Source organism: Camelus ferus, chromosome 22 (genome assembly GCF_009834535.1).
Source record: "Camelus ferus isolate YT-003-E chromosome 22, BCGSAC_Cfer_1.0, whole genome shotgun sequence".
NCBI classification, from domain to species: domain Eukaryota; kingdom Metazoa; phylum Chordata; class Mammalia; order Artiodactyla; family Camelidae; genus Camelus; species Camelus ferus.
The window spans coordinates 22,035,610-22,058,764 of NC_045717.1; the positions used below are offsets into that span (position 1 = coordinate 22,035,610).

At 56.5% G+C, this 23,155-nt stretch overlaps 2 protein-coding genes and 1 long non-coding RNA gene across 4 annotated transcripts in view; 1 reads left to right on the top strand and 2 right to left on the bottom strand.

The window, feature by feature from the left end:
- The window catches only part of FBN3 (fibrillin 3), a 53,856-nt gene extending 40,956 nt beyond the window's left edge, over positions 1 to 12,900 (top strand). Inside the window, exons 51-65 of the mRNA XM_032466227.1 lie at positions 23 to 88; positions 289 to 414; positions 847 to 966; positions 1,089 to 1,211; positions 1,845 to 1,979; positions 2,111 to 2,236; positions 3,160 to 3,366; positions 4,213 to 4,338; positions 4,850 to 4,972; positions 5,140 to 5,256; positions 7,966 to 8,094; positions 8,179 to 8,298; positions 9,663 to 9,897; positions 10,504 to 10,654; positions 11,921 to 12,900. Of these exons, the coding sequence (XP_032322118.1) occupies positions 23 to 88; positions 289 to 414; positions 847 to 966; positions 1,089 to 1,211; positions 1,845 to 1,979; positions 2,111 to 2,236; positions 3,160 to 3,366; positions 4,213 to 4,338; positions 4,850 to 4,972; positions 5,140 to 5,256; positions 7,966 to 8,094; positions 8,179 to 8,298; positions 9,663 to 9,897; positions 10,504 to 10,654; positions 11,921 to 12,253 (2,237 nt within the window). The 3' untranslated portion in view covers positions 12,254 to 12,900. The remainder of the gene's footprint in view (positions 1 to 22; positions 89 to 288; positions 415 to 846; positions 967 to 1,088; positions 1,212 to 1,844; positions 1,980 to 2,110; positions 2,237 to 3,159; positions 3,367 to 4,212; positions 4,339 to 4,849; positions 4,973 to 5,139; positions 5,257 to 7,965; positions 8,095 to 8,178; positions 8,299 to 9,662; positions 9,898 to 10,503; positions 10,655 to 11,920) is intronic.
- On the bottom strand, positions 9,035 to 11,866 carry LOC116659111. Its single transcript, XR_004314419.1, has 3 exons — positions 11,694 to 11,866; positions 10,903 to 10,989; positions 9,035 to 9,111 (listed from the first exon to the last, which is right to left on the bottom strand). It is a non-coding gene; the product is annotated as an uncharacterized LOC116659111 (long non-coding RNA).
- Positions 12,901 to 14,265: 1,365 nt separating the features above from the next.
- CCL25 (C-C motif chemokine ligand 25) lies at positions 14,266 to 17,791 on the bottom strand. Of its 2 annotated transcripts, XM_006190516.3 has the most exons (6): positions 17,746 to 17,791; positions 17,463 to 17,576; positions 15,672 to 15,789; positions 15,447 to 15,583; positions 15,003 to 15,122; positions 14,266 to 14,694 (listed from the first exon to the last, which is right to left on the bottom strand). In XM_006190516.3, exons 2-6 carry the CDS (start codon positions 17,533 to 17,535, stop codon positions 14,687 to 14,689), a joined length of 456 nt encoding a protein of 151 aa, XP_006190578.1. In that variant the 5' UTR covers positions 17,536 to 17,576; positions 17,746 to 17,791; the 3' UTR covers positions 14,266 to 14,686. The 2 variants fall into 2 exon arrangements, with proteins under 2 accessions (XP_006190578.1, XP_032322215.1); XM_032466324.1 differs by having other exon boundaries at positions 14,266 to 15,122.
- Positions 17,792 to 23,155: the final 5,364 nt, after the last annotated feature.

The following is a 23,155-nucleotide window of genomic DNA, read 5'->3' on the forward strand; positions in this document are numbered from 1 at the left end:
GCCTTCCCCTCTTGCTGTCCAGCTGCCTTTCAGGAGCTGTGCCCCTTTGGCCACGGGGCGGTCCCAGGTCCAGATGACTCTCGGGAAGGTGAGCCCCTTGCCCATGAGCTGAGAGCCCTCTGGGCCACCACATCGTCCTCCTTTCCCGCCCAGCCCTGCCTGGGCTCTATCCTGGGTTCCCAAGTCTGATACTCCCTCCTGGACCCACGGGTGGCCCTCGACTCCGTGCCTCTGAGCGTGGCCAGGGCGTGACAGACACACCGCATCTGCAACCCGTGACTCCCTCAGACGTGAATGAGTGTGCAGAGAACCCTGGCGTCTGCACTAATGGCCTCTGTGTCAACACCGATGGCTCTTTCCGCTGCGAGTGTCCCTTCGGTTACAGCCTGGACTCCACGGGGGTCAGCTGCGTGGGTGAGTGGCCAGTCCGCCCCAGCCTGCTTCCCAGGAAAGGATGGAGTTGGGGAGGGCAGACACGGCCCATGGCAGCATCCCGCCCCCCAGCCACCGTCCTGCTCCCCCACCCACTCGGCCTTCTCTTCTTATTCACTCACCAGTTCTCTCTTTTGCTCATTCATTCACTCACTTGGTCACTCAGTCACTCATTCACTTATTCATTTAGTCACTCACATATTCGTTTACGCATTCATTCACTTGCCTACTCATTTATTTACTCATTCACTCACTCATTCATTCTTGGACACATACCACATGCCTGCCCTGTGTCCAGCCTAGAAGTGACCCAGATTTGGCCCTGTCCAGTCTGTGGCCGTCAGCGGGAGGCAGACAGGATGGTATCAAGGATGGGGGCTCTCTGCGGGCTCTGACCTCCCCCCCCAACCCCAGACACAGACGAGTGCTCCGGCGGGCGCCCCTGTGGGGAGGGCACCTGCACCAATGTCATCGGAGGCTTCGAGTGTGCCTGTGCTGACGGCTTTGAGCCTGGTCCCACGATGACCTGCGAGGGTACGATCCCGCCTGCCCAGACCTGGGCGGTGTGACAGGGGTGAGGGGGGCCGGCCTGAGAGAGGGAGCGGGGGTCCCGCAGGCAGACCCCACCCAGCTGGCACCTCCTCTGGCCTCCTCAGACATCGACGAGTGCTCCCTGAACCCCCTGCTCTGCGCCTTCCGCTGCCACAACACTGAGGGCTCCTACGTGTGCACCTGCCCAGCCGGCTACACCCTGCGAGAGGATGGGGCCATGTGCCGAGGTAGGACCCACACAGGCAGGTGGGCGATGGACAGGGCCCTGGGGCTCCCCACGCCTCAGTCCCAAGAGAAAATGAAATAAGACCTGAGCCTCTAAGGGTGGGAATGAGCAAACAGAGACGGCAGAGTTGAGGCAAGCGAGGGTGCAGTGGGTGCTGTTCTGTGAATGGTGGCTGGACAGACCCTGAGCGGGCTAGCACAGTGGGGACAGCGGTTGTGCTCCCCGGGGGACAGGTGGTAACATCTGGACACGTTTATTTGTCACAGTTGGGTGGTGGTGGGGAGCAGTGCTGCAGGCGTCAAGCGGCCAGGGGTGCTGCGCAGTCTCCCGCAGTGCACAGAACGGCCTCCCACTACCAAGAATTTTCTGGTCCCAAATGTCTGCCATGTCAAGTCCCTGACCTGGGACTTGGTCCCTTAAGGGCTATTTCAGGGGCAGTTTCCAGGGACCATGGTGAGGGCCAGACAGATTCACAGACCCTGATGTGGGCAAGGGATGCAGGTGGGTAGGGGAGGAATGGGCATCTGGCAGAGGGACCTCACTCTGGCCCCACCGAGGCCACGGAGGGTTGGATCCAGGGCCTCCCAGCTTGGAGCTGGGCCATGGTGTGTCATCTGTCCATGGTGGTCCACAGATGTGGACGAGTGTGCAGACGGCCATCAGGACTGCCGCGCCCGGGGCATGCTGTGTAAGAACCTCATCGGCACCTTTACGTGCATCTGCCCGCCGGGCCTGCGGCCCCAGCCAGGCTCCGGGGAGGGCTGCACAGGTACAGGAGGGCTTCAGGGATGCAGGGACCCACCCCGCCAGTAAACGGGAGAGTTCAAAGCTACTGGAGGTGGAGGCTGGCTCGAGGGAATCTGGCCTCCCCGCCGGCCAACCTCATCCCTCCCACCACAGATGACGACGAGTGCCGGGTCCAGCCCGGCCTCTGTGCCAACGGCCACTGCGTCAACACCGCGGGCAGCTTCCGGTGCGACTGTGACGAGGGCTTCCAGCCCAGCCCCAGCCTCACAGAGTGCCACGGTGAGTGTGGCCAGGCACAGGCGCGGGGCACACAGCTACCCACCATGTGGTGGCACCACCACCTGGCCCTCCCGCCACCCAGGAGCTCCCTGAGGTGGTTACCGGGCTGATCCAGACACATGTGTCCACTGCACGCCCCCACTCCTCCCCTTGTCCCTTCAGTCCCTGGACAAAGAGACCATCTCCTTGCTGCCCTGTCCACATCGTACCCAGGAACTGGCCCTGCCTGGGTCCACCACCTCCTGGGGGCTAAACCTGGCAGGCGACCCACTAGTACCCTCTGTTTTGGTGACAGGTCTGTCCCTGTCCCCACAGTCCTGCTGCTCCTCTCCCTCTACACTCCCCTCCGAGCACAGTCTCCACCCCTAGCATCAGGCCAGGCATGTGTATTCAGCTGCATCCTGGACCCTCTGTCCCCGACACCCGCAGCTGCAGCTCGCCCCAAGATGAGCTCCGAATCTTTGCCACACGAGCCCTGTCTCAACAGCACCCTGCCTCCCACCCAGACCCCCAGGCCAGCCTCCCGGAGTGACCAGTGGCCTCTCTCCCCGCACTTCACACCCAGTCCCCAACCTGTCCTCCTCACTTCCCTGGACGTCCCCCCCCCCCCGCTCTGTCCCCACTGTTCTCTCTGTAGCCAGAGGGGTGCTGCCCTTGGCCCTCAAGAAGCCACCCCGGTCTGCAGCCTTGGGGTGCCTCTCCCATCGTTGGGGCTGCAGTTTCTGCCACAATCCAGCCCTAGTCCCGAGAGGGCGTTTCACAGTGCTAGGGGACCACAGCTTGGAAGATGTCACCCTGTGCACAGCGCAGGTGTCAGAGATGCTGGGAGCCTGTCTGTAGACTCAGCACCGCCAGATGCCGCGGGGAAGAGGGACCCGGTTGGCCCCTTCCTCCTGCCCACCATCCGCACCCGTTCTCTCCAGACATCCGCCAGGGACCCTGCTTCTCCGAGGTGCTGCAGGCTGTGTGCCAAGTTCCGTCCAGCGGCGTTGAGGTGGTCAGCAGGGCCGAGTGCTGCTGCGGGGGCGGCCGCACCTGGGGCCCCCGCTGCGAGCTCTGTCCCCTGCCCGGCACTTCCGCCCACAGGAAGCTGTGTCCCCACGGCTCAGGCTACACCGCCGATGGCCGAGGTGAGTGGGTGGGGTCTGTTCACAGTTGCGTGTCTGGGCTCCTCCCCCGGTTATAGCGTGTGAGCCCACACGTGTGCGTGTCTGCTGGCAGGTGTGAGCCAGAGCCCATTCCTTGCTCCGCACCTGTGCAAGTGAGTGGATGCGTGTGAGCTGGTGTGCGTATGTTCTCTGTTCTTGGTGCACACGGGTTCATTAACCAGCACTGCGAGAGGGTGTGAGCTGTTGTGCATCCCCTGTGTGTGCAGGCTGGTTGACCAGCATGCATCTGTGCTGCTGAGTGTGTGAGCTGGTGTGCTGTATGTGGGCTCTTCAGCGTGTGAGTGTGTGCACATGAACGTGTGTGCTGGTGAGGGTGGGGGCTGGGTGAGGAGTCCACGCCAGAAGGTGGGTGAGAAGAAGTGGGCTGGCCCAAGTGGTCAGGATTCTGATAAGCCTCTCCCAGGGTGGGGACGTGAGTGAGCAAGTGTGAGTGCATCTGTGCGTGCGGGTGTCTCATCCAGGGGAGCCTGTGTGCCCGTGTCCCTGTGATTCCGTAGGAGCGTCTGAGCGTGTGACTGGTGTGCAGTGTTTGTGTGCCATGTCTGTATACGGGGGTGCCCCGCAGATGTGCTGCTGGTGAGGCCGAGGGGGTCAGTGTGTCCCCACTGCCGACATTCTCGTGTCCAGTAGAAGCAGCTTCGTTAGGATGCGCTGCTGGCTGAGGTCCAACCCACAGCCCCAGTGTGGGGTCCATGGTCCCCCAGCTCTGGGATGCAGGGAGGGGAAATTGAAGCTGGCCTTGCCTCCTGGGAGAGGGCTGGTGGGCTGCGGAGGCGGGCAGCCCCAGCCAAGCCCTGCCGTCCTCAGACGTGGACGAGTGCCGCGTGCTTGCCCACCTGTGCCCCTACGGCGAGTGCATCAACAGCCTCGGCTCCTTCCGCTGCCACTGCCGGGCCGGGTACGCGCCTGACGCCGCTGCCACAGCCTGCCTGGGTGAGCACCCCGCCCCGGCCCCGGCGCCCGCCTGGGCGCTCCCTGCAGCACCCCACCCGCACTGCTGGGAGAAAACCAAGACCAGAAGCTGTGTATCCCCAGTCTGTCCCTCCATCCCGACCCCGTTTGGGCCACTTGCCTCCTAAGATTTTCAGTTACGTTGTGGAGACAGGTGTCTGTCTAAGTTGGGCCTGCAAACTCCGGCCCAAGGGCTGAGTCCGGCCCGCCACTTGTTTTTGTTAATGAAGTTTTATTGGCGCACAGCCAGGACCGTTTGTTTCCTTACTCTGTGGTGCTTCCCTGCTACAGCAACAGAGTTGCTGTGGACACCATGTGGTCCGCAAAGCCAGTTATGTTTCCTCTCTGGCTTTTCCCAGAAGAAGTGCCAGTTCCTGGGGTGGTCTACAGAGCCTTGCTGGCTAGGGTCTGGGAAGGAGGCCTGGGTGGAGACCCCAGCCCTGGAGCCCCAGGAATGTCTGTCTGAGCCCCCTGCGTGCTGCATCCCCTCTAGATGTGGACGAGTGCAGCCTGGCCCCCACGCCATGTCCCTTCCTCTGCAAAAACACTGAGGGCAGCTTCCTGTGCGCCTGCCCCCGTGGCTACCTGCTGGCAGAGAATGGCAGGACCTGCAGAGGTGACCCCACCCACCCACGCCCTGTGGGGCTCTGTCCCTGTCCCCCCAGCCATATCTCCCCTGCTCCCGCTGCATGGGGTCGGGTGCCTTCTCCAGGGTCATCCCCTGGGCAGCCTGCAGCCTCAGCTGGGCCCTGCCCTGAGCCCCCGGGGACGTCTGTGCTGCAGACCTGGATGAATGCGCCTCCGGGCAGCACAACTGCCAGTTCTTCTGCGTCAACACCATCGGTGCCTTCTCCTGCCGCTGTCCCCCCGGCTTCACCCAGCGCCGCCAGGCCTGCTTCGGTGAGTCCCCTTGCCCCTCGCAGCTGGGGCATGGCCCCAGCCTTCACGTGTTTGTTCAAGTAGCAAGTACCCAGTGTGTGCCAGAAGTTGGTTCAGAAGTCACACCTATCACTTCTTAGTATCTTATGATCTTATGAGGAGAACCAGACCTCCCCGAGGGTGAAGCCCAGCCACAGAGGGCTTCATTCAAGCTCCCACTAATCCACTCAGCCAACATCTACCGAACGCCTACTATATACCAGGGAGTGCTTTACCAGAGGTCAGCTGACTGCAGCCCCCAGATCAAGCAGGGCCCCCGTTGCTTTTGTCAATCAAGTTTTGTTGGTTCACAGCCACACCATTCATTGTGGCTGCTTTGGCACTACAATGGCAGAACCAAGTAGTTGCAACAGAGTAAAAAAAGATGTTTCCTATATGGCTCTTTGGAGAAGCAGTTTGTCTCACCCTGTTCTAGGCCGTGAGGGCACAGCAACTGAACACAAGGGGCCAACCTGCTGCCCATGTGACCCAGCTCCTCTGCCAGGGAATCAGCCTAGAAACAAACCCGACAACAGATTCTCAATCCCAGCAACTTTTCCCCGCCGTCACAGGCACCAGCTCAGAATCCTTCTCAGCTGAGACCAGTGATGTGTCAGAAGGTGATGTGAGGCATGAGAGAAGGGAAAAACAAAGCAGACTAAGGCCATCAGGAGGGCTGCAATTTTATTTTTAATTGAGATACAATTGGCCTATAAAGTTTTATGAATTTTAGATGCACAACTTAATGATTCGATATCTGTGTACATCACGAAGTCATCACCACAGCAAGTCTTGTTCACATCTGTCATCACATGGTTACAAAATGTTTTATCTTGTGATGAGAAATTTTAAGATCTACTCTCTTAGTGACTTCCAAACATACCACACAGTATTGTTGACCATAGTCGGCATACTGTACATCGCATCCCAGGACTTATTTATTTTATACCTGGAAGTTTGTACCTTTTGACCCCCTTCACCTCTTTCACACACACCCCCCCCACCAAACCCTTCTCTGACAACCACCAACCAATCTGTCCTCTGTATCCATGAGTCTGGCTATTTTGTTTTGTTTTTAGATTCCACTTGTAAGTGAGATCACACGGCATTTGTCTTTCTCTGTTTCACTTGTTTCATCTTAGCAAAATACCTGCAAGGTGCAACCATGTTGTCCCGAACGGCAGGATTTCCTTTTTCTTTACAGCTGAATAACATTCCGTTGTTTATACGTAACACATTGTCTGGATCTATTCATCCATCCAGATCTTGGCTGTTCTGAATAACACTGCAGTGAACGTAGTGGGGGCAGATATCTTTTTGAGTTAGTGTTTTCATTTTCTGCGGATAAATACCAAGTTGATTGGTATTTAATTTATTGGAATTGCTAGGAGGGCTGCAGTTTTAAAACAGGAATAATGAGAAGTCTCATTGAAAAGGGACATTTGAGCAAAGATTTGAAGGCAGCGAACGAGTCGTGTGCCTAGCTGGGGGAGGAGCATGCGTTCCCAGCTTTGAAATACCATTTGTTTCTCCTTTTCTGCACAGTGAAGTCATTTTCCCTCCCTCCTAAGGTGAGCACACTTAACATGGCATTTGTGTTTGTGCAGCTGTAGGCTCAGAAGCCCCATGGCCCAATGCCTCTTGTACCCAAGAGAGACTCCAGGTTCCCACAGGGATGTGCCTGGTGTCAAAAATTCCCATACTCAATGAAGCCCAGGCTACAGTTCCCACTGAAACATGCGGTTCGTTCTTCACACCCCCAGTCCCAATGCAGTTCACCACCACAGGCCATGAGCACCATAGCAATGTTTTCTGGTACCCAGGCTGCCTCAGCTTGGGCTGCCATGACAAAATATCATAGTCTGGGTGGCTTGAAAAACAGACATTTATTGCTCACAATCTGGAGGCTGGAAGTCCAAGATCAAGGTAGCAGCATGGTCAGGTCCTGGTGAGGACTCTCTTCCTGTCTTGCAGATGGCCACCTTCCTACTGTGCCTTCACATGGTGAGGGAGAGCAAGAGTAAGCTCTCTGGTGTCTCTTCTTATAAGGTCACTAATCCCATCAAAGGGGCCCCAATCTCATGACCTCATCTAACCCCAATCACCTGCCAAAGGTCCCACCTCCTAATAGCATCCCACTGGGCGTAGAGCTTCAACATGGGAATTTGGCAGAGGGGGACACACACATTCAGTCCATATCCCTGCCTAATATCCCACAATTGTCAGGTTTCCACAAGGAGAGAGTGCACTGGTTACCCAAGGTCAGTTCCCCACAGAGAAGGAAAGGGGGTTTGCTCATCTTTTACATTGAGCACTATCCCAGTGCTTCATGTGATTAGGTGAATTCTCACAAAACACAGTGAGGCACATATTCTCATCTCTACAGTACAGCTGAGGAAACTGAGGCACAGAGAGGGGAAGTCAGTTGCCCTATGTCACACAGCATTGGGAAGTGGCGGAGATGACATTCAAACAAAGCCCTCTATGTGCATGATCTCATATGTTCATGGTAGTTCTGTGAGGTGGGAATCTATTAAGGATCTCATTTCACAGAGAGAAACTGAGGTCCAGAGAGGTTAAGTGACTTGCCTGAAACTATGCAGTTGAGCAGGTGGTAGGCCTGGCGTCACAGTGCCCCAACACAAATCCCCTACCCACCAGGTGGCCCTGCCTATTCTCTGTCCTCTGCAGATAATGACGAGTGCTCGGCCCAGCCTGACCCATGTGGCACCCGTGGACGCTGCCACAACACCCCAGGCAGCTTCAGCTGTGAGTGTTCTCAAGGCTTCGCCCTGGACAGCTCAGGCCGTGACTGCAAAGGTAGAGCGGGGCTTTGGGGGAGAGCTAGGCCTGGGGGTGGTCCTGAGGGCCTCAGGGCAAACCTTCTCTCCCTCTCTCTCACAGACGTAGATGAGTGTGATGGGCCCCATCGCTGCCAGCACGGCTGTCAGAACGAGCTGGGGGGCTACCGCTGCAGCTGCCCCCAGGGCTTCACCCCGCACTCCCAGTGGGGCCAGTGTGTGGGTGAGTGGGGGCTGGGAGGAAGCCCAGGACTCCTTGTCAGAATCTGTCCAAAGCAGGTGATGCTGTGATAAGCACAATTCCCTCAAGGTCTGATGGGCTAGTCTGGAAGGTAGTGAGTTCCCTACTGCTGAGGAGGATGGGGCATTGGGGGTCTACAGAGCCAGCGTGGCAAAGTGCTGGCCATTTCCTAGAGAGCAGTAGACTGGAGGGCTCAGCTGAGGATTCTGAGAGGGTATGTACCTGCGATCACTGGGGAAAGGTGTTGGGATCAATTAGTGATGTCTGCCATGGGTGTGGCAATGAGGAGTGAAGGTATACAAGCTACATCTCTGTCATAGCTGTTGCAGGGGCCCTCAGTTTAGGGGACTAGCCTTCCACCTTCCCCAGTTCACACCTCTCCTTGCTGCTCCAGGGCCTCCTAATGTCAGCCTCGTCCTCACCACTTCTCTTTTTTTCCTCCCCTACAGTCTGGCCTTTACTCTCTACCCTTATAAGGACCTGCTCTCCCACGACCTCTCCATCACCTCTCCTCAGCCTTTGCCTTTCACCTCATCTGCTCTGGGTACCACCTCCTGCTCCTCCTGGACTCTCTCTCCTCCCACGGCCTCTGTTACTCGGCTTTCCCCACCTTCCCACTGCCTCCGGCACTGCCTTCTCCCCAGCTGCTCTGCCTGCCCCTCCTGGTGGGTTCAGCTAACTTCTCCATTTCCCCCCACCTCCCTGGGGACCTCACTGACCATCTCAGTATGTCTCCTGTTCTGCATCCTTATTCATTTCTTCGGCGGTGATTTGCCCAGGACCTTGTACCAGGCCCTGTGGATACAGAAATGAGCCAAGGTCGGACTCTGTCCCTGCCATCCAGTTGTCCAGTCTCGTGGCAGGGATACACATTAATTAGGAGAGTGGTTCTCAACTGGGGACCGTTTTGAAGTGTCTTTGAGACATTTATGGTTGTCACAACCAGGCACCAGGTGCTACTGGCATCTAGTGAGTGGACACCCGGGATACTGCTCAGCATCCTATGGGCACAGGGCGGCCCCCTATGCCTGAGAATGATATGACCCCAAATGACAACAGTGCCGCGGGGGAGGAACCTTATTCCAGACTGTCCCACAATTTAGGATTCCTGGGAACTTTTGAGAAATGCTTTGAAGAACCACAGGGTTGGGGATGGGCATGAAGGAGTGTATAAGGAGGTGGCAGACCTCATCGGAGGGCCCCCACGGAGCTTGAAGGAGGTTTTGACTTTGACCCTAGGCTCTGAAGGAGGAGCCAGAGTTGCCTCGTGGGGATGGGAGCGTTGCGGGTGGAAGGCTGCCCCCCCACCCCCATGCCTTTTCTCTCTCCCCTTCCACCCTCTACAGACCAGAACGAATGTGTCCTGTCGCCAGCAGCTTGCGGCAGTGCCTCCTGCCACAACACGCTGGGCGGCTTCCGCTGTGTCTGCCCCTCGGGCTTCAACTTCGACCAGGCCCTTGGGGGCTGCAAGGACGTGGACGAGTGTGTGGCGCACAGCAGCCCTTGTAGCTACAGTTGCGCCAACACCCCCGGTGGCTTCCTGTGCGGCTGCCCCCGAGGCTACTTCCGGGCCGGGCAAGGGTGAGGGGCTTGAGCGAGGTGGACACAGACTGCCAAACCCTGGCAGTGTGCACACACGCGTGTGCATGCACCAGCCCATGCACGCACACGTGTACATACAGGTGCACGGAGAAATGGGCGCAGGGGCCCTCTGGCACCTGTACGTGTGCACGCACAAGCTCACACCCACCGTGCTGTCATTGTCCTGTGTGCCTTCCCAGGCACAATGCTCGGTACCCACTGCCCTGTAACGCACGCAAGTGCGTGCACGGCTCACACCAATGCCAGCATGCCCGGGCACCCTCATGCATTCATATATGCCAGCGCACACCTGTGTGCAAGCGCATGCCAGCATCCAGGGTGCACACAGGCTCACCATGCACACACCCTGAGGTACATTTGGGTGTGTGCATGTTTTCACCTACACCCAGGGAAGCCAAGGGATGCACACATCCCTTGCATATACACATGTAGGTGCATGAAAAGCCACATGGGCACATTTGTACACTCACATTTGCCCCACCTCCGGCAGTGTGGCTCAAAATGGAGTGTGGGGGTGGACGGATGGCTGGGGAGGTTCCACCAGCCTGCCCCCTGAAGACTTGCCCACCCCCTATCCTGGCCCAGGCACTGTGTCTCTGGCCTGGGCTTCAGCCCAGGACCCCAGGACACACCAGATGAGGAGAAGCTGCTCTCACCCGAAGCCTGCTATGAATGCAAGATCAACAGCCAGCCCCCTCGTGACCGGCCACGGCGCAGCACCCACAGGGACCATCAGGTGCCACAAGGGATGCACTGGACATGGGGAGCAGTTAGTGGCAGGGGCAGGTGGGGAATGGGTGGAGGGTGGGGGCACCGGACTCCATGTCACAGCATGTCCCCTATGTCATGCCAGCCCACGTCTTCTCCTTGGGGCCTCTCTAGGGGACACAGGCCCCCAAGCACCCCACCTTACTCCTGGTGACAAGTCAAGCACTTCCCACACAGACTCTGGGTGTGATGCCCCCATGGAGCTCCCAACCCTACCTGCATCCTGGAACTTGTCATCCGTCACCTCCTGGCTGGCACAGCCGTTGGTTTTTGTAAGAGTGAGTGAAGTGGAATGGAGGGCTCCTAAGATGAACACAAGCAGATCTAGGCAGAGGGCTGGGTCCTGTGGCTTTGCCTGCAATAGCCACTGAGTGCCAGCAGGGGTCAGTAAGAGCATGTTTCAGAGCAACATTCCCTCTGAAGGGCTGAAACCTCCAGAATTGAGGAGCTGGGAAACAAGAATAGCTCTCACTTTCATGAAACAGCAGAACACCCTCTTCAGCATGTAAATTAGGCAGGACAAACAGCTCTGCCCAGAGCAAAGGAGAAGAAAACACAGATAGCATCCTGTGGGATTGAATCCATCACCCAGCCTGAGTCAGCCTGCCATTGAGGCTTGCTGGCTTATTCAGGGCCCTGTCCAGCTGCCAGAACCAGGAATGCACTCAGAGGAGCTCAGATAAAGAGGGGTTTGTCATCTGGGCTCTCTCATGCAGGAAGTGCCTCCGGGAACTGGAGAGCTACTAGGCAGCTCCTCTATCCGGCCCTGCCGGGTCTGTGTTCCCCTGACTGTATTCTGGGCTGGCTCCTGCTGCAAGGCCCTTGGTCATAACTCAAGCCACCCTAGACCACCTTTGAGTGATCTTAGGGCTCTGGAGCCCGATGCCATCTGATCAACTCCCAGTCTGGGGTCTTGAGGGGAAATCCTTCCTTCCCTCTGCCCAGGCTGGCAGGGATCTAAGTCCCTTCGAGTTGAAACAAGAGGTCTAGAAAAAGTGGCCACCTACCTGCCGCGCTTTCGTTCCTCCTGAGAGCCGGCGCCTGTTCCATCCTCTGTTTATAGTCCGAGCTGACTGTTGGCCTTGTGCGTGGAGGGCTGGACAGGGGTCAGGACAGAGAATGCTCCATGTTTTCCTCCACTTTAGAGTTGGCTAAAATCTCCTCTTGGCTCCCCACCCACCTCATTCTGATTCTCTTGGCCTCTGACCATCATCCACCTGGTCTTTTTCCCCAGGTGAGCCTGGCCAGCCTTGACTCAGAGGCTCCACTGACCTTGGGCCTGGACCTCTCGCGCCTGGGCCCAGCAGGGCACATCCTGGAGCTGAGGCCGGCACTGGAGAGTCTGGGGGGCCGAGTCCGCTATGTCATCGCCCGTGGCAACGAGCAAGGTTTCTTCCGCATGTATCACCTCCGAGGCCTCAGCTCCCTGCAGCTGGGGCGTCGGAGGCCGGGGCCTGGAACCTACCAGCTGGAGGTGGTGAGCGTGGCCGAACCCTGGGGCACCCGGCCGGAGGGGCAGCCCGGGGACCAGGCCTTGCGTCTGAAGGTGCAGGTGCAGCTGCTGTAGTCCGGAGGTGCCCACACCTTGCCAGCTGGCCCCAGGTCCCTCTTGCTGCCCACTCTCCAGACTCATCATCTGGGCATCGCCCAGCTCCTGCCTCCTTCCATGGGGTTTTGGGAAAATTCTGATGTCACTCTGTTTGCTACTCACCCCTGGGAGATCCTAGGTCACCCCGGGGCCCCCACGCCCTTGTCCTCTCCAGAGGTGGGAGATCCTGGAGCTGAGAGGGTTCGATCCTTGGTGGCAGTGGCTAACCAGGCGGGACCCAGAAACTCAGGAAGAGTGAAATGCTATGCTGTGACCTCAAGCAAGCTTCAGCTTCTATCCGCGGGACCCCAACACTCAGCCTTTGCTGGAGACATCCATGTCACCCCTCCATTTCCAACAACCAGGGTCAAGGAGGGCCCCATGTTTCACTGTATCTGGTCAATCTCAGGCTTAAACTTCTGCACTGCACAGGGGCCTCACCCCCAGAGGGTCGGCGGGACATGGGAACGGGTGGCTGGGGTGGGCATAGGGCTTGTCCCTCCCAGCAGAGGGGCCCGCGGGGCCCCAGCCAGAGGTGATGACATGCAGCTGTGTTTGTCCCCACGGGAAGCTGGGCCAGGGTTCTGAGGATGCTTTTATATCAGAAGCAGAAACGACAATAAAGTTATTTTGGGTTAAGTCTGCCCCCTGGGCAATTTCTGGCAGTAAGCAGACGATGCCCTTGGCAGGGCCAGGCAAGGTTCATGCAGAGGGAAGCAGGAGGCCCGAGGAGGGCAGAAGCTTTGGGAAGGATGGGCTTCCACTCAGATTCTGAGGAGAAAGTGTGCAGGTGAGAGACAGGTCAAGACCATCCTGCACCTGGGGGTGGGGAACACCATCCCAGGTATGCAGGTGGGTTCTGCCAACTTCAGACCTGTGAGTTGGGCACAAAACCAGGCTGCAGGTGGCAACCACCGGGGCCCTTGTGGGTTTACCAATGCTGATGAGAATGGCTTGCGTTCCTGACAACATACTACGGACCAGGCACCGTCCTAAGGATTTTTCAGTTAGCGACCCATTTGGTTGTCACTACAGCCCCATGAAAGAGGTGCTGTTATTCTCATCCCCATTTTATGGATAGGAAAACTGAGGCTCAGAGAGGTTCAGCAACGTGGCCAAGGTGACTCCAGGTTCCAGGGAGCAGAGCCAGGTTCAAAGTTGGGCAGCCATGCCTGCGTCCATCCTGCCTGGCTCCAGTTTGGGCTGGAGCTACTGAATTTGATGGCCACGCTCGGGGACAGGATACTCACTGTGGTCACACGTAGCTTGTGCTTGTGTGCCCTGTGTGTCGCAGATGGTATCGTATTTAGTTCCCACAAACTGGTATGCAGCAGGCAGTGTCATCAGGTTCCCCATTTGATGGTAGGGAAAGCGAAGTTTAGAGAGTTTATGGAATCTGCCCGGGTCACCCACATAGTGTAGTGGGGCCTGGATGTGACCCAAGGGCCTTAAGTCTGCACCCTGGCCCCACACCACCTCCTGTCCTCTAGAGATGGTCCACTTGGTTTTCATCTGGAACATGCTCTGTTGTAGTGGAAACAGACTGTCCGAGGACAGCACAGCTGGGGGTTTGAGTCTGGGTAAGTGACCCAGACCCCAGCGTGTGGCCCTGCCTCCTCCCGCAGAGTTCCAGGACTCTGTTCTTGGCCCGGTTCCAGCCCACCTGACATATCAGGAGCCTCTGGGCTCCCTTCAGAGCTTTCAGAGAGCATCTCTGTCCATTAGCCTGTCTCACCACAGCCCAGGGATCTGGGCAAAGAAAGCACTGTGACTCCCTTTTTATAGATGAAAAAAGAGGAACAAGTGAACTGTTTCCTCAAGGTGGCCACTGGGAAGCATGGGGCTGGCCTGGCACTTAGCCCCTCAGGAGCCGTCTGCTCTGCCGGCTGAGAGCACAGATCCTGGGGTGGGAGGGGACCACGTGGAATTTAACACGGGCTGGGGACTTGCACCCTGCAATGAAATGTGATGGAGACAGGAGTGGCATGCCACTAAAGGTTTATTTAAAAGTTACAGACAAGCGTATCCTGGGAGAGGCATCCTTGGGTGGCCTGAAGCTTTGCAAGGAGCCAGAGGGACACAGGCAGGTGTGGCCCAGGGTGGGTGGCAGGAGGCTGCAAGCAGGCGAATCGTGAGGGTTCTTTACAAGAACCACTGTCCCAGGCAGGGCTGACTCTAGTGCCCAGAGCAGGCTCAGGCCTTGAAATAAGATTGGCTCCCTGGTTCCAGCCCCCTGAGGAGCAGGAGATGGCAGAGGTGATGGGGAGGGAACCAACGCAGCCTCAGGCATGGGAATTAAGATTTGTCCTGAAGGACAGAGGGGCTGGGACAGCTCTGGGGCCATGTGGTGACAACTGTGGCAGAGAAAGGTCCAGCTGGTCTTGCACTAGCTGATCCTGGAGAAGTCTGGGCTCACCGTCCTGCAGGAGGGGTTGGAGAGGGAGGTGGAGGTGAAGGTGAAGGAGACTGGCATGGAGTTGGGGGCCCTGCGGCTCTTGGTCCGCATGCCTGGCATTTCGCTTCAGCACTTGCCGAAGCCCACTGGGCAGGAGCAGGGTGGGGAACAGCTCCCCAGGACCCTCCCATGCGAAGCTGTGGAACTGGCCACAGAGCCAGCCCTCTGCAGTCCTGGCGGTGAGTCCCCTGATCCAGTATGGGCTGATGAGGAACCCTCATTCCTCAGCAGCAGTGATGAGTGGAGGCTGGTCACATGATCAAGAGTCCTGACCTGTATTAGCTGTTGTCAGGAGGGAGGCTTTCCTCTTGCTGCTTCTGGTGGGACCACTAAACTTTGACAATGGTAGCTTGGCGTTTCCAGAGCTCAACTTCCTCACCCCAGAGTGAGGGCCTGTTAGAGAGAAGGAGCGAGAAATAGATAAGAGCTCTACCTATACCTTTGGAGCACCTGGATCCAGCCAAACCTGAAGCTGCAGCTTGGCTGGTTATTTAAGCTGATGAGTCTCCCATTTGCTTGAATTTTCCATCTCTAGCAATTGGAAGTGTCTTGAGTTGCACATTCACTCTGCCTCCCACTCACCAGCCACTGGCTCTCCTTGGGGTGTGGGGAGCTGTCAGATGCTGGGCTGTCACCCCCTCTTTAGGGGTTGAGATGCTCAGGAGCCTGCAGCAGGGAGGGTGGGCCCCTTGGATGCTGGACTGGGATCTCACTCACCTTGGAAGTTTCTCCAGGTGCCATGGTGGTGCTTGAAGTGGGTCTTACTCCGAGCATCCAGAATCTTCATCCCAATCTGCACCCACCTGGCCCCCGGCCTCCCACAAACCATCCTGTCTTTCTGAGGGAAGAAGAATCTGTGGAGGGTAGGGGTGCCCAGGTGAGGGTGTCAGTGGGGAGACACATGTGTGGGAGCCCTGCCACAGCCCCCACAGTCCCACTCACATCACAGCCGGCAGGTTGCAGCTCCCACTCACGTCCTGGCGCTGGTAACTGTGCGCGCGTCGGAGCAAGGATGGCCTGGCGAGGCTGTGATAGGCCAGGCAGCAGTCCTCAAAGGAACCTGCAAGCACATGGCCGCCCACAGGCTCGCGTCTCTATGTGTCCGTGTGCGCTTTGCACTGACAGCCACAGACGTGGGCTCCGCACACTCACCACACCCCATCCGGGCCCCGTGGAGGTCCAGGCAGTAAGGAAGCTGCTCAGCTCAGCTTTGGTCCTTGTAAGGGGCAGCTGGCAGGAACTGGAGCTGGGAAGGGGCTGGGACCGCGAAATAAATGGGGGACCAAGGGCATTTCCACTCCTGCTCGGGGGGCCGAGGGCAAGGAGGGTGCAGTGCCCTGAGGGGCCGGGGGCCACCACTCCCAGCCCCGCCCCTCCTCTGCGTCGGATATCCCAGCTCCCACTCCAGGATGGCACTTTCCCACCTAGGGCTGTCTTGGTTGCCTTTTCCCCTCTGTCCCCATGCTGTGAGGGGAGGAGTGAGGCTGGGGGTGAGGATTGGGGGTTGCTCAGAGGAGGAGGTACTGGTGCCAGAAGGGTCCGCGAGGACGCAGGTGCAATGAGTAGAGGATGAATTAATGTGGAGATGGTGCTGGGCCTTTAAAGTCATCTGGGATCTGTCCCTCTGTGGAGCCCTGGAGGGCCACAGCTGAGTCCTGGAAGGGGGCAGCACCAGGGAGACCGGAAGGCTCTCTCCATCCCTTAACCTTGACCCCAAGGGCAAAGGGCAGTGGAGTCAGAGAGACCCTGTGCTGCAGTGCCAGGTAGGCAGTTCCTGGAGCTGGGGACACCCTGCCCCGGAGATCAAAGGGCCCAGGCTGGGCCTGGCACCTGAAATGGGCCTCCAATAGCAGGACAATGGGAAATGAAGCCCAACCCCCTCCTGGGCAAAGGCTAAGTTCTGCTGGGGGGCTGGGCTAGGGCCTCTCAGACCCAGCTGAGGGGCAGGTGGGGCAGGTGGGTGGGGCTGTCGGGCTTCCACTGGACCAGGGGCCCAGCCTGGCCGGCTGCTGGGGCTCAGCTAGCTCCCTCAGGCCCACAGCAATGCAGCACACGGTGGCAGGGCTCCTGGGGGACACTGCATGTCCAGAACCAATATCCTCAAGTACCTAATCTAGGGAGAGAGGGGAAGGAATTCCCCACCAATAACAGTAATGATTATCGCTGTTGCTGCCGGGCACCAGGCCAAGAGTTTTGCAGGCATCAGCTCATCATGTCCTCATGTCCCATCTCTGCAGCCAGAATTTAGAGCCTCATTTTGCAGAGGAGGAAACGGGCTCATAAAGGCTGAGTAGCGACTCTCAGGCAGATGGCACAGGGAGCCTGAGTAGGGGAAGCCAAAACGAAGACCCACTCTTTTTGGTTCCTGGGGCTCGGATCTCAAACCTTGGCCCGGGCTCTGCGGGCTCAGGTCACTGCGTTGTGTCCCTGGTGGTAAGCGGCCATGCTACCGCTGGGAGCCACCCTCTGCTCCCCATAGCCCCATGAACTAGGGAGGGGGTACCAAGGGGCTCTGGAAGGAGGGGCAGAGAAAGCTGCACTGCCAAGGAGCTGCACAAACCCCAAGAGTTTTTGCACACCTGGTGGAGGAGAGCTGTCTGTCAGAGAAGTAATTCAATGGAGGTGAGATCAGGGGAGGCTCCTGGAGGAGGAACCTATGTTGGGGGGAGGGCACAGGGAGGATGGGGAGGGAGGGCTTCAGGGGAGCAGGGATAGTGTGGTCCAAGACAGTACCTTGAGCATGGACAGCCGGGGCCCAGGCACCCATGAAGCAGGCCACCAAGCAGACCAGGAGCCACGGGTTCATAGTGCAGGCTGCACCTCCTTCTTCGGCGCCTTGAGGATTAACTAGGAAGTGGGGTGGGGGTGATGAGGACCTAAAATGGACAGCAGCAGGCACTGGGAGCACCCCATCCCAAGCCAGGGCCCTCTGTGAGGGAGGCAGGTGGCACAGGATGGGGACAATTTGTGTTGGAGGACCTGCTGCCAGTATCAGCCGTTGCAGGGAGGGACTCACCAGAGCACACTAGGTCCCTGGAGCCGGTGCCTGCTGGGCCGTCCCCAAGCTCTCCTGCCCACCAGGTCAGTGAGCTTCGCCCTTTATAGATGGAGCCCCTCCCTACCACTCCTGCCTTCCCTCTTCCTTGCCAGCCTCCTCCCACCCCAACTCCCAGCTTCTCTCTCTGCCCAGCCCTCCTCTCTTCGCCTCATTTCTTTCTAGCTCCTCTCTCTGATGTTAGGGTGCACCTGGAGGAAGTTGGGGGCAAGGGACAAAAGGACCCTAAGTAGGAAACAATGATCCCTTCAACTAACTACTTGGACGTGGGACAGGCAGGGGTTTGGCAACCTTGGTGATGAGCAGTAGACGGATGCAGGTGGACAGACCCAGCCCTGACCTCAGTCAGCCCCCTTTGAAGGCTCAACTTCACCCCCACACCAGCCCAGGCCTCTCAGCCAGCACCCCTGCTTTCTCCCTGAAGGGGACTTCCTCTTCCCAGTCCCTTTCCTGATGTACCTCTAGGTGGACACTGGCGTCTTATGGACAGGACTCAGGCTGCCTAGAGCAGGGGGAAAGCCCTCACCTCTGCTCCCCACTCCCAAGCCACCTGTTTCGGTGGGGCCCTGACTTCACCAGATTTTTCTCTCCTTTTACGCACTAGGATGACTTATGTCACAGAAATTCCCTGTTTTGGAGAACAGGCAAATCCACAGAAACAGAAAGTAGAATGAGTTGTTGCTATGGGCTGGGAGGAGGGAAGGGTGGGGGGTGGCGGTGTGAGTGTGAAAAGGAGTGTATGGATTTCATTTTGTTCTGAAATTAGATAGTGGTGAGGGTCACGGGACTCTGCGAATACAGTAAAACACCGAGGAAGGGTACACTTTCAATGGGTGCAATGCCTGGTATGTGAATTTCCCCGGAATATCACCGGGAGAATAAATAAAGCGGTTATTAACAACCACAGTAATAAAGAAATGCTCCGGTTTAGGAAGAAAAGCCGGAGCCGCAGGTAACCACGCAGGCAGGAAGCAAAGCAAAACCCATCTAGAAGGAGTTTCTCTTTCCCCTGGGTCAGCCTGGCCCACCTGGAACAAGGGTGCGGGGAGAGGGGCGGGGAGGAGCGGCGGGTAAGGGGAAGGCGGGAGCTCTGCAGAGACCTCACAGACGATCGCTTTTCACTTTTTATTGCCCGCATCCTTAGCTATAAGATCACTCTGAGTCTTTATGACAGTCTATATCCTTCTGTCATCTCTCCTGCTCCACCAAGAGGCCCTGGAGGGGGACCCTCGCCCACTCCTTGGGCCCGGCCAGGTGGCTGGCTGGGTGAGGCTTAGCGCAGGGGGCGGGACTTGATGAAACGCTCTTGGCGCCGGGGCGGGGCTTCCCGGTGGGGCTTAGGCTGGGGCGGGGCTTATGGGCCCCGCCCCCACATCCGAGCCGCTGAGACTCCAGGCAGCCCCAGCGCCCAGCGCGCCCAGCGGTCCTGTGGCCATGGCCGTGGCCGCCCCCGCGCTGAGCGAGGCTGGGCGGGAACGCGGCTCCGCGTGGCTGCGGGCGTGGGGACGCGGCGTGGCGGGCCGGGGCCAGCCTCCCCGCTCTGGCCCACTGCCCCTGCCTGCCCTGCTGGCTGGCAGCGACCAAGCAGTGGGGTTACCCAGACTTGGCGGAGGTCCCCAGCGAACAAGCCCACCTCCCCGTCCCTCACGATTTGTCCCACCGGCAACCTTAGCGAAAGGGAAGGGGTCTGAGGAGCAGATAGGGATTTTTATGCTCTTGGACCCGTCTAGGAACCCAAGTGTCGTGGCGGCGAACCGTATGCTCAGGAATTGAAGGCCCTGGCTGGAAACCCGGAATTCTGAGGACCGCAGTTGCTGAGTGTGCGGTCATACCTTCACGGTCAGGGCTGCACTGGGAGAGGGGAGGCCCCCATTCCTACAGCAGCTGCAGATGTTAGTTAACTGCTTCCAGTAGGGGACCGTCTTCTCCGCAGGTGTGAACCAAACGCAGGGGACAGAAGCCTCCTCTGGCCTCCTGGTCACCAGCTCTGAGCCTGGGGCCATTGTGGGTAGCCTCCAGCCTGCAGCAGAACCAAATGCAGGGACTGACCACACCCCAGGGACTTCAGGGCAGGCTGCAGTGAGCGGGTGGTGAGCAGGGGCACAGCTCAGCACTGGGTACCTCTACTGGGTGCACACAGATGGCCCTACTGCAGAATGGGGCAGCCAGTGGTCTCCGTGAAGGGTAACACCACCACTCCATTTGGAGTGAGCTGCTCTGGGGACTGAATACCAGCTCAGTCTCATTTTTGCTGGAGGACCCTTCCAGGTGCTCAGCATTGGCCCACTTTTACAGAGAAGGAGCCTGAGGGTCAGGGAGGCCAAGTCATTTGCCCTACTTTTTATTCTTTGGCCAGGAAAATCCAACTTTTATTTCTTAAATACTGTGAATGAAAGGGGGATAGTTCCCTAATGGGGGAGGGCCATTGAGCAGAGGCTTCGGGGTCGTCAGGAAGGAAAATGGCTGAAGTAGGGGTCCTTCTGCAACTGCTGTTGCTTCAGACTCCATCCCCAGTGCTTGCTACCTCCAGGTCCCGGCTCAGGTGGCCTTCGAGAGAAGCAGCTGGGCCCCCCCCCATCCCTCCACATTGTTGTGCATCCTGTGGGGAGCATACCAGACCCCCAGTGCCCTGTCTGCCAGGCCTGGACTCCTGTTGTGCCCAGCTGCCTCTTGCTCTGGTCCAGATGCAAAGTGTTGCCAGGTAAATGGAGGTAGCAAGGAAAAGTGTTTTTTCTTTAAGATGCCTTGCAAGCCTCTGGCCTGACTTTCAGGGACTTGGTTTATGGACTGTCCCTTGTGAGCCTTTTCACTGTGTTCCCCATGTGGTTGGCCCTGCTGCCTCCTGGAAGGCCTGCTTTGAGGGACTTCCCTCCCCAGACTGACCAGCTGCCTCTGTGTTCCATGGGGTCTGGGTGTGGTACTCGGGCTACCAGTACTGGTCATGGCCAGTCCTTGTGCTTCTCCTGCTCCTACTGGATATGTGGGGGCTAGGGTCAGCCAGGGCTGGGGCAGGGGTGACGTGGGGAGGGAGGCTAGTGGGCCCTGAGGAGAGGGTCTTATAGGGTCGTAAGTCCCTCTCTGAAGCTACTGAGCTCCACTCACCCCTTCCACATGGGTTTTCTGGGCACCTCTTACATATCACTCAAGCACTAGGCTCTGAGGCTACTGCAGGGAGCCAGCATATGTATCCCAGCCATGAAAGATGACAGTGATGTCACTGATCCTCACTAAACACCTGTTTGGGGCCATTTGTTATCTCATTCGTTCAACAAACACTTAGCGAGCACCTACTATATGCCAGGTACTGGGCTGGGTACCGGGAGACAGATGATCCCAGCGCAGAGCAGACAAAATAAGCAACAAACAGCAAAGCAAGATCTTTGAGATTAAGATCACTTCTACAAATCCAAGTGTGACAGGGATGCTGGGGCTGGGCTGGGCTCCTCTAAAGAGAGTGGCTTGAGGTGAAAATAAGCCTATAGGATTAATCTCTATCCCAACTTGTCAGGGAAAAAACAATCAGCTGAGGTCCAGGTGCCTGATCAAGTAAGCGGGGCCAGATTCCAAGCCCAGGTCTGACTCCTTCATTCCACATATACTGATTGGGTGCTGTATTAAGCATGTCTTTTAAAAAATAATGTATTTTATTTAACCTTATCTATCCAAGATAGTATCATTTTAATATGTAATCAAATAAAAATGATTTATAAGATATTTCCCCTTTTTTGCACAGGAAGTCTTCAAAACATGGCTCATTGTATGCTTGCAGTATGTTTCAAGCGCTGAGAAGCCACATGTGGCTGGTGTCCACCTTACTGGACAATACAGATCCAGGCACAGATAATAATCAATTCATAATTTTGTATTGCTTCTTTTTTATTAAGACTTCAATATTTTTAAAAAAACAGTTGAATTTTCCCAGCAAAATTGACATTTACCATATACCCCAGCCCCGACACACGCACTGCCTTCCCCATTATCAACATCCCACATCTCAGAGGTACGTTTCTTACCGCTAATAATGAACCTACACTGACATATCATTATAATCCAAAGTCCATAGTTCATGTGCGGGTTCACTCCTGATTGTACATTCTGTGGGTTTGAACAAGTGTATAAGAACATGTATCCATCATTATGGTGCCATACAGGGTGTTTTCACTGCCTTAAATCCTCTGTGTTCCCTGCATGTCTTTTTTATTCTGATGTTTTGACAGCTGGGGCCTTGCTGATCCTGGAGGTACTGCCCCTCCCAGGGCTAGCAGGTTCCTAAAGATAGTAAAGGACTTCCATTGGAGGGCAGCTTTCATATGCAAACCAGCCAATCCAGAGCCCATACCCTAATCTGCTCCTCCATCAGGCTCTCACTCTCAGGGCCACTATCTTCCAGCCCTGAACCACCCCGCCCTTCCCTGCCCGCCTCTATCCCACTAGGTGCCAGACAACTAGGACAAGCCCCTGCACCCCAGAGCTTGCTGAAATTATTCCAGCTAGCCCATCCTAAGCCTGCTGACACTGCCTCACCCATTCCTTCCCATGGAAATCACAATAAAGGCTCCAGCCTACATTTCCCCTCTAAGATCAAGAATAAGAAAAAGACGTCCACATTGGCCACTTCTTTTCAATATTGTACTACAGGTTCTAGTTGGGGAAATTCAGCAAGACATAGAAATAAAAGGTAATCAAATTGGAAATGAGGAGTAAAAATATTCAATTTGCAAATGACATTTTCATATATACAGAATAAATCCTAAAGAATCCATACACACAAAACTATTAGAGCTAATAAAGTCAACAAAGTTGCAGGACACAAGATTAACACACATAAATCAGTTACATTTCTACACAATAGCAGTGAGCAATCTGAAAGGTAATTTTTAAATAATTCCATTTACAGTGGCATCAAGAAGAATAAAATACTTAGGAATAAACTTAACTCTGGAAGTGCAAGACTTATAGACTGAAAAACTACGAATAATTGTGAAAAGAAATTAAATAAAACCTAAAGACATGGAAGACATCCCATGTTCATGGATTGGAAGATGTGATACTAAGTTGGCAATACTCCTCAGAGTGATCTACCGATTCCATGCAATCCCTATCAAAATACCAATGACTTCTTCTTTTTTTTTTTTTTGCAAAAATGGAAAAGCAGATCATAAAATTCATATGGAATTGCAGGGGACCCTCAATAGCCAACCAAATGGGAGCCCAGGGCCATCAGTGCTAGTGACAAAAGCAGCCCCTTTCCTCCTGAGTGGTCATGGGCTCTTGCTTGACCAGGCAATTAGAACCTGCAGCTCCTTCTGAGTACCACAGTGGACATACCCTCCCTCAGAGCAGGCCCAATCTAGCACTGGCCCTCACTCAG

Excerpts from the sequence above, each read along its gene's own strand:
- CCL25 (XM_032466324.1), bottom strand. The coding sequence starts at position 17,535 with ATGAACCCGTGGCTCCTGGTCTGCTTGGTGGCCTGCTTCATGGGTGCC. Across the intron at positions 15,790-17,462 it reads CCCGGCTGTCCATGCTCAAG|GTTCCTTTGAGGACTGCTGC; the intron begins GTACTGTCTTGG and ends ATGTGCTTGCAG. Across the intron at positions 15,123-15,446 it reads CACCTGGAGAAACTTCCAAG|GCCCTCACTCTGGGGTGAGG; the intron begins GTGAGTGAGATC and ends TCTCTCTAACAG.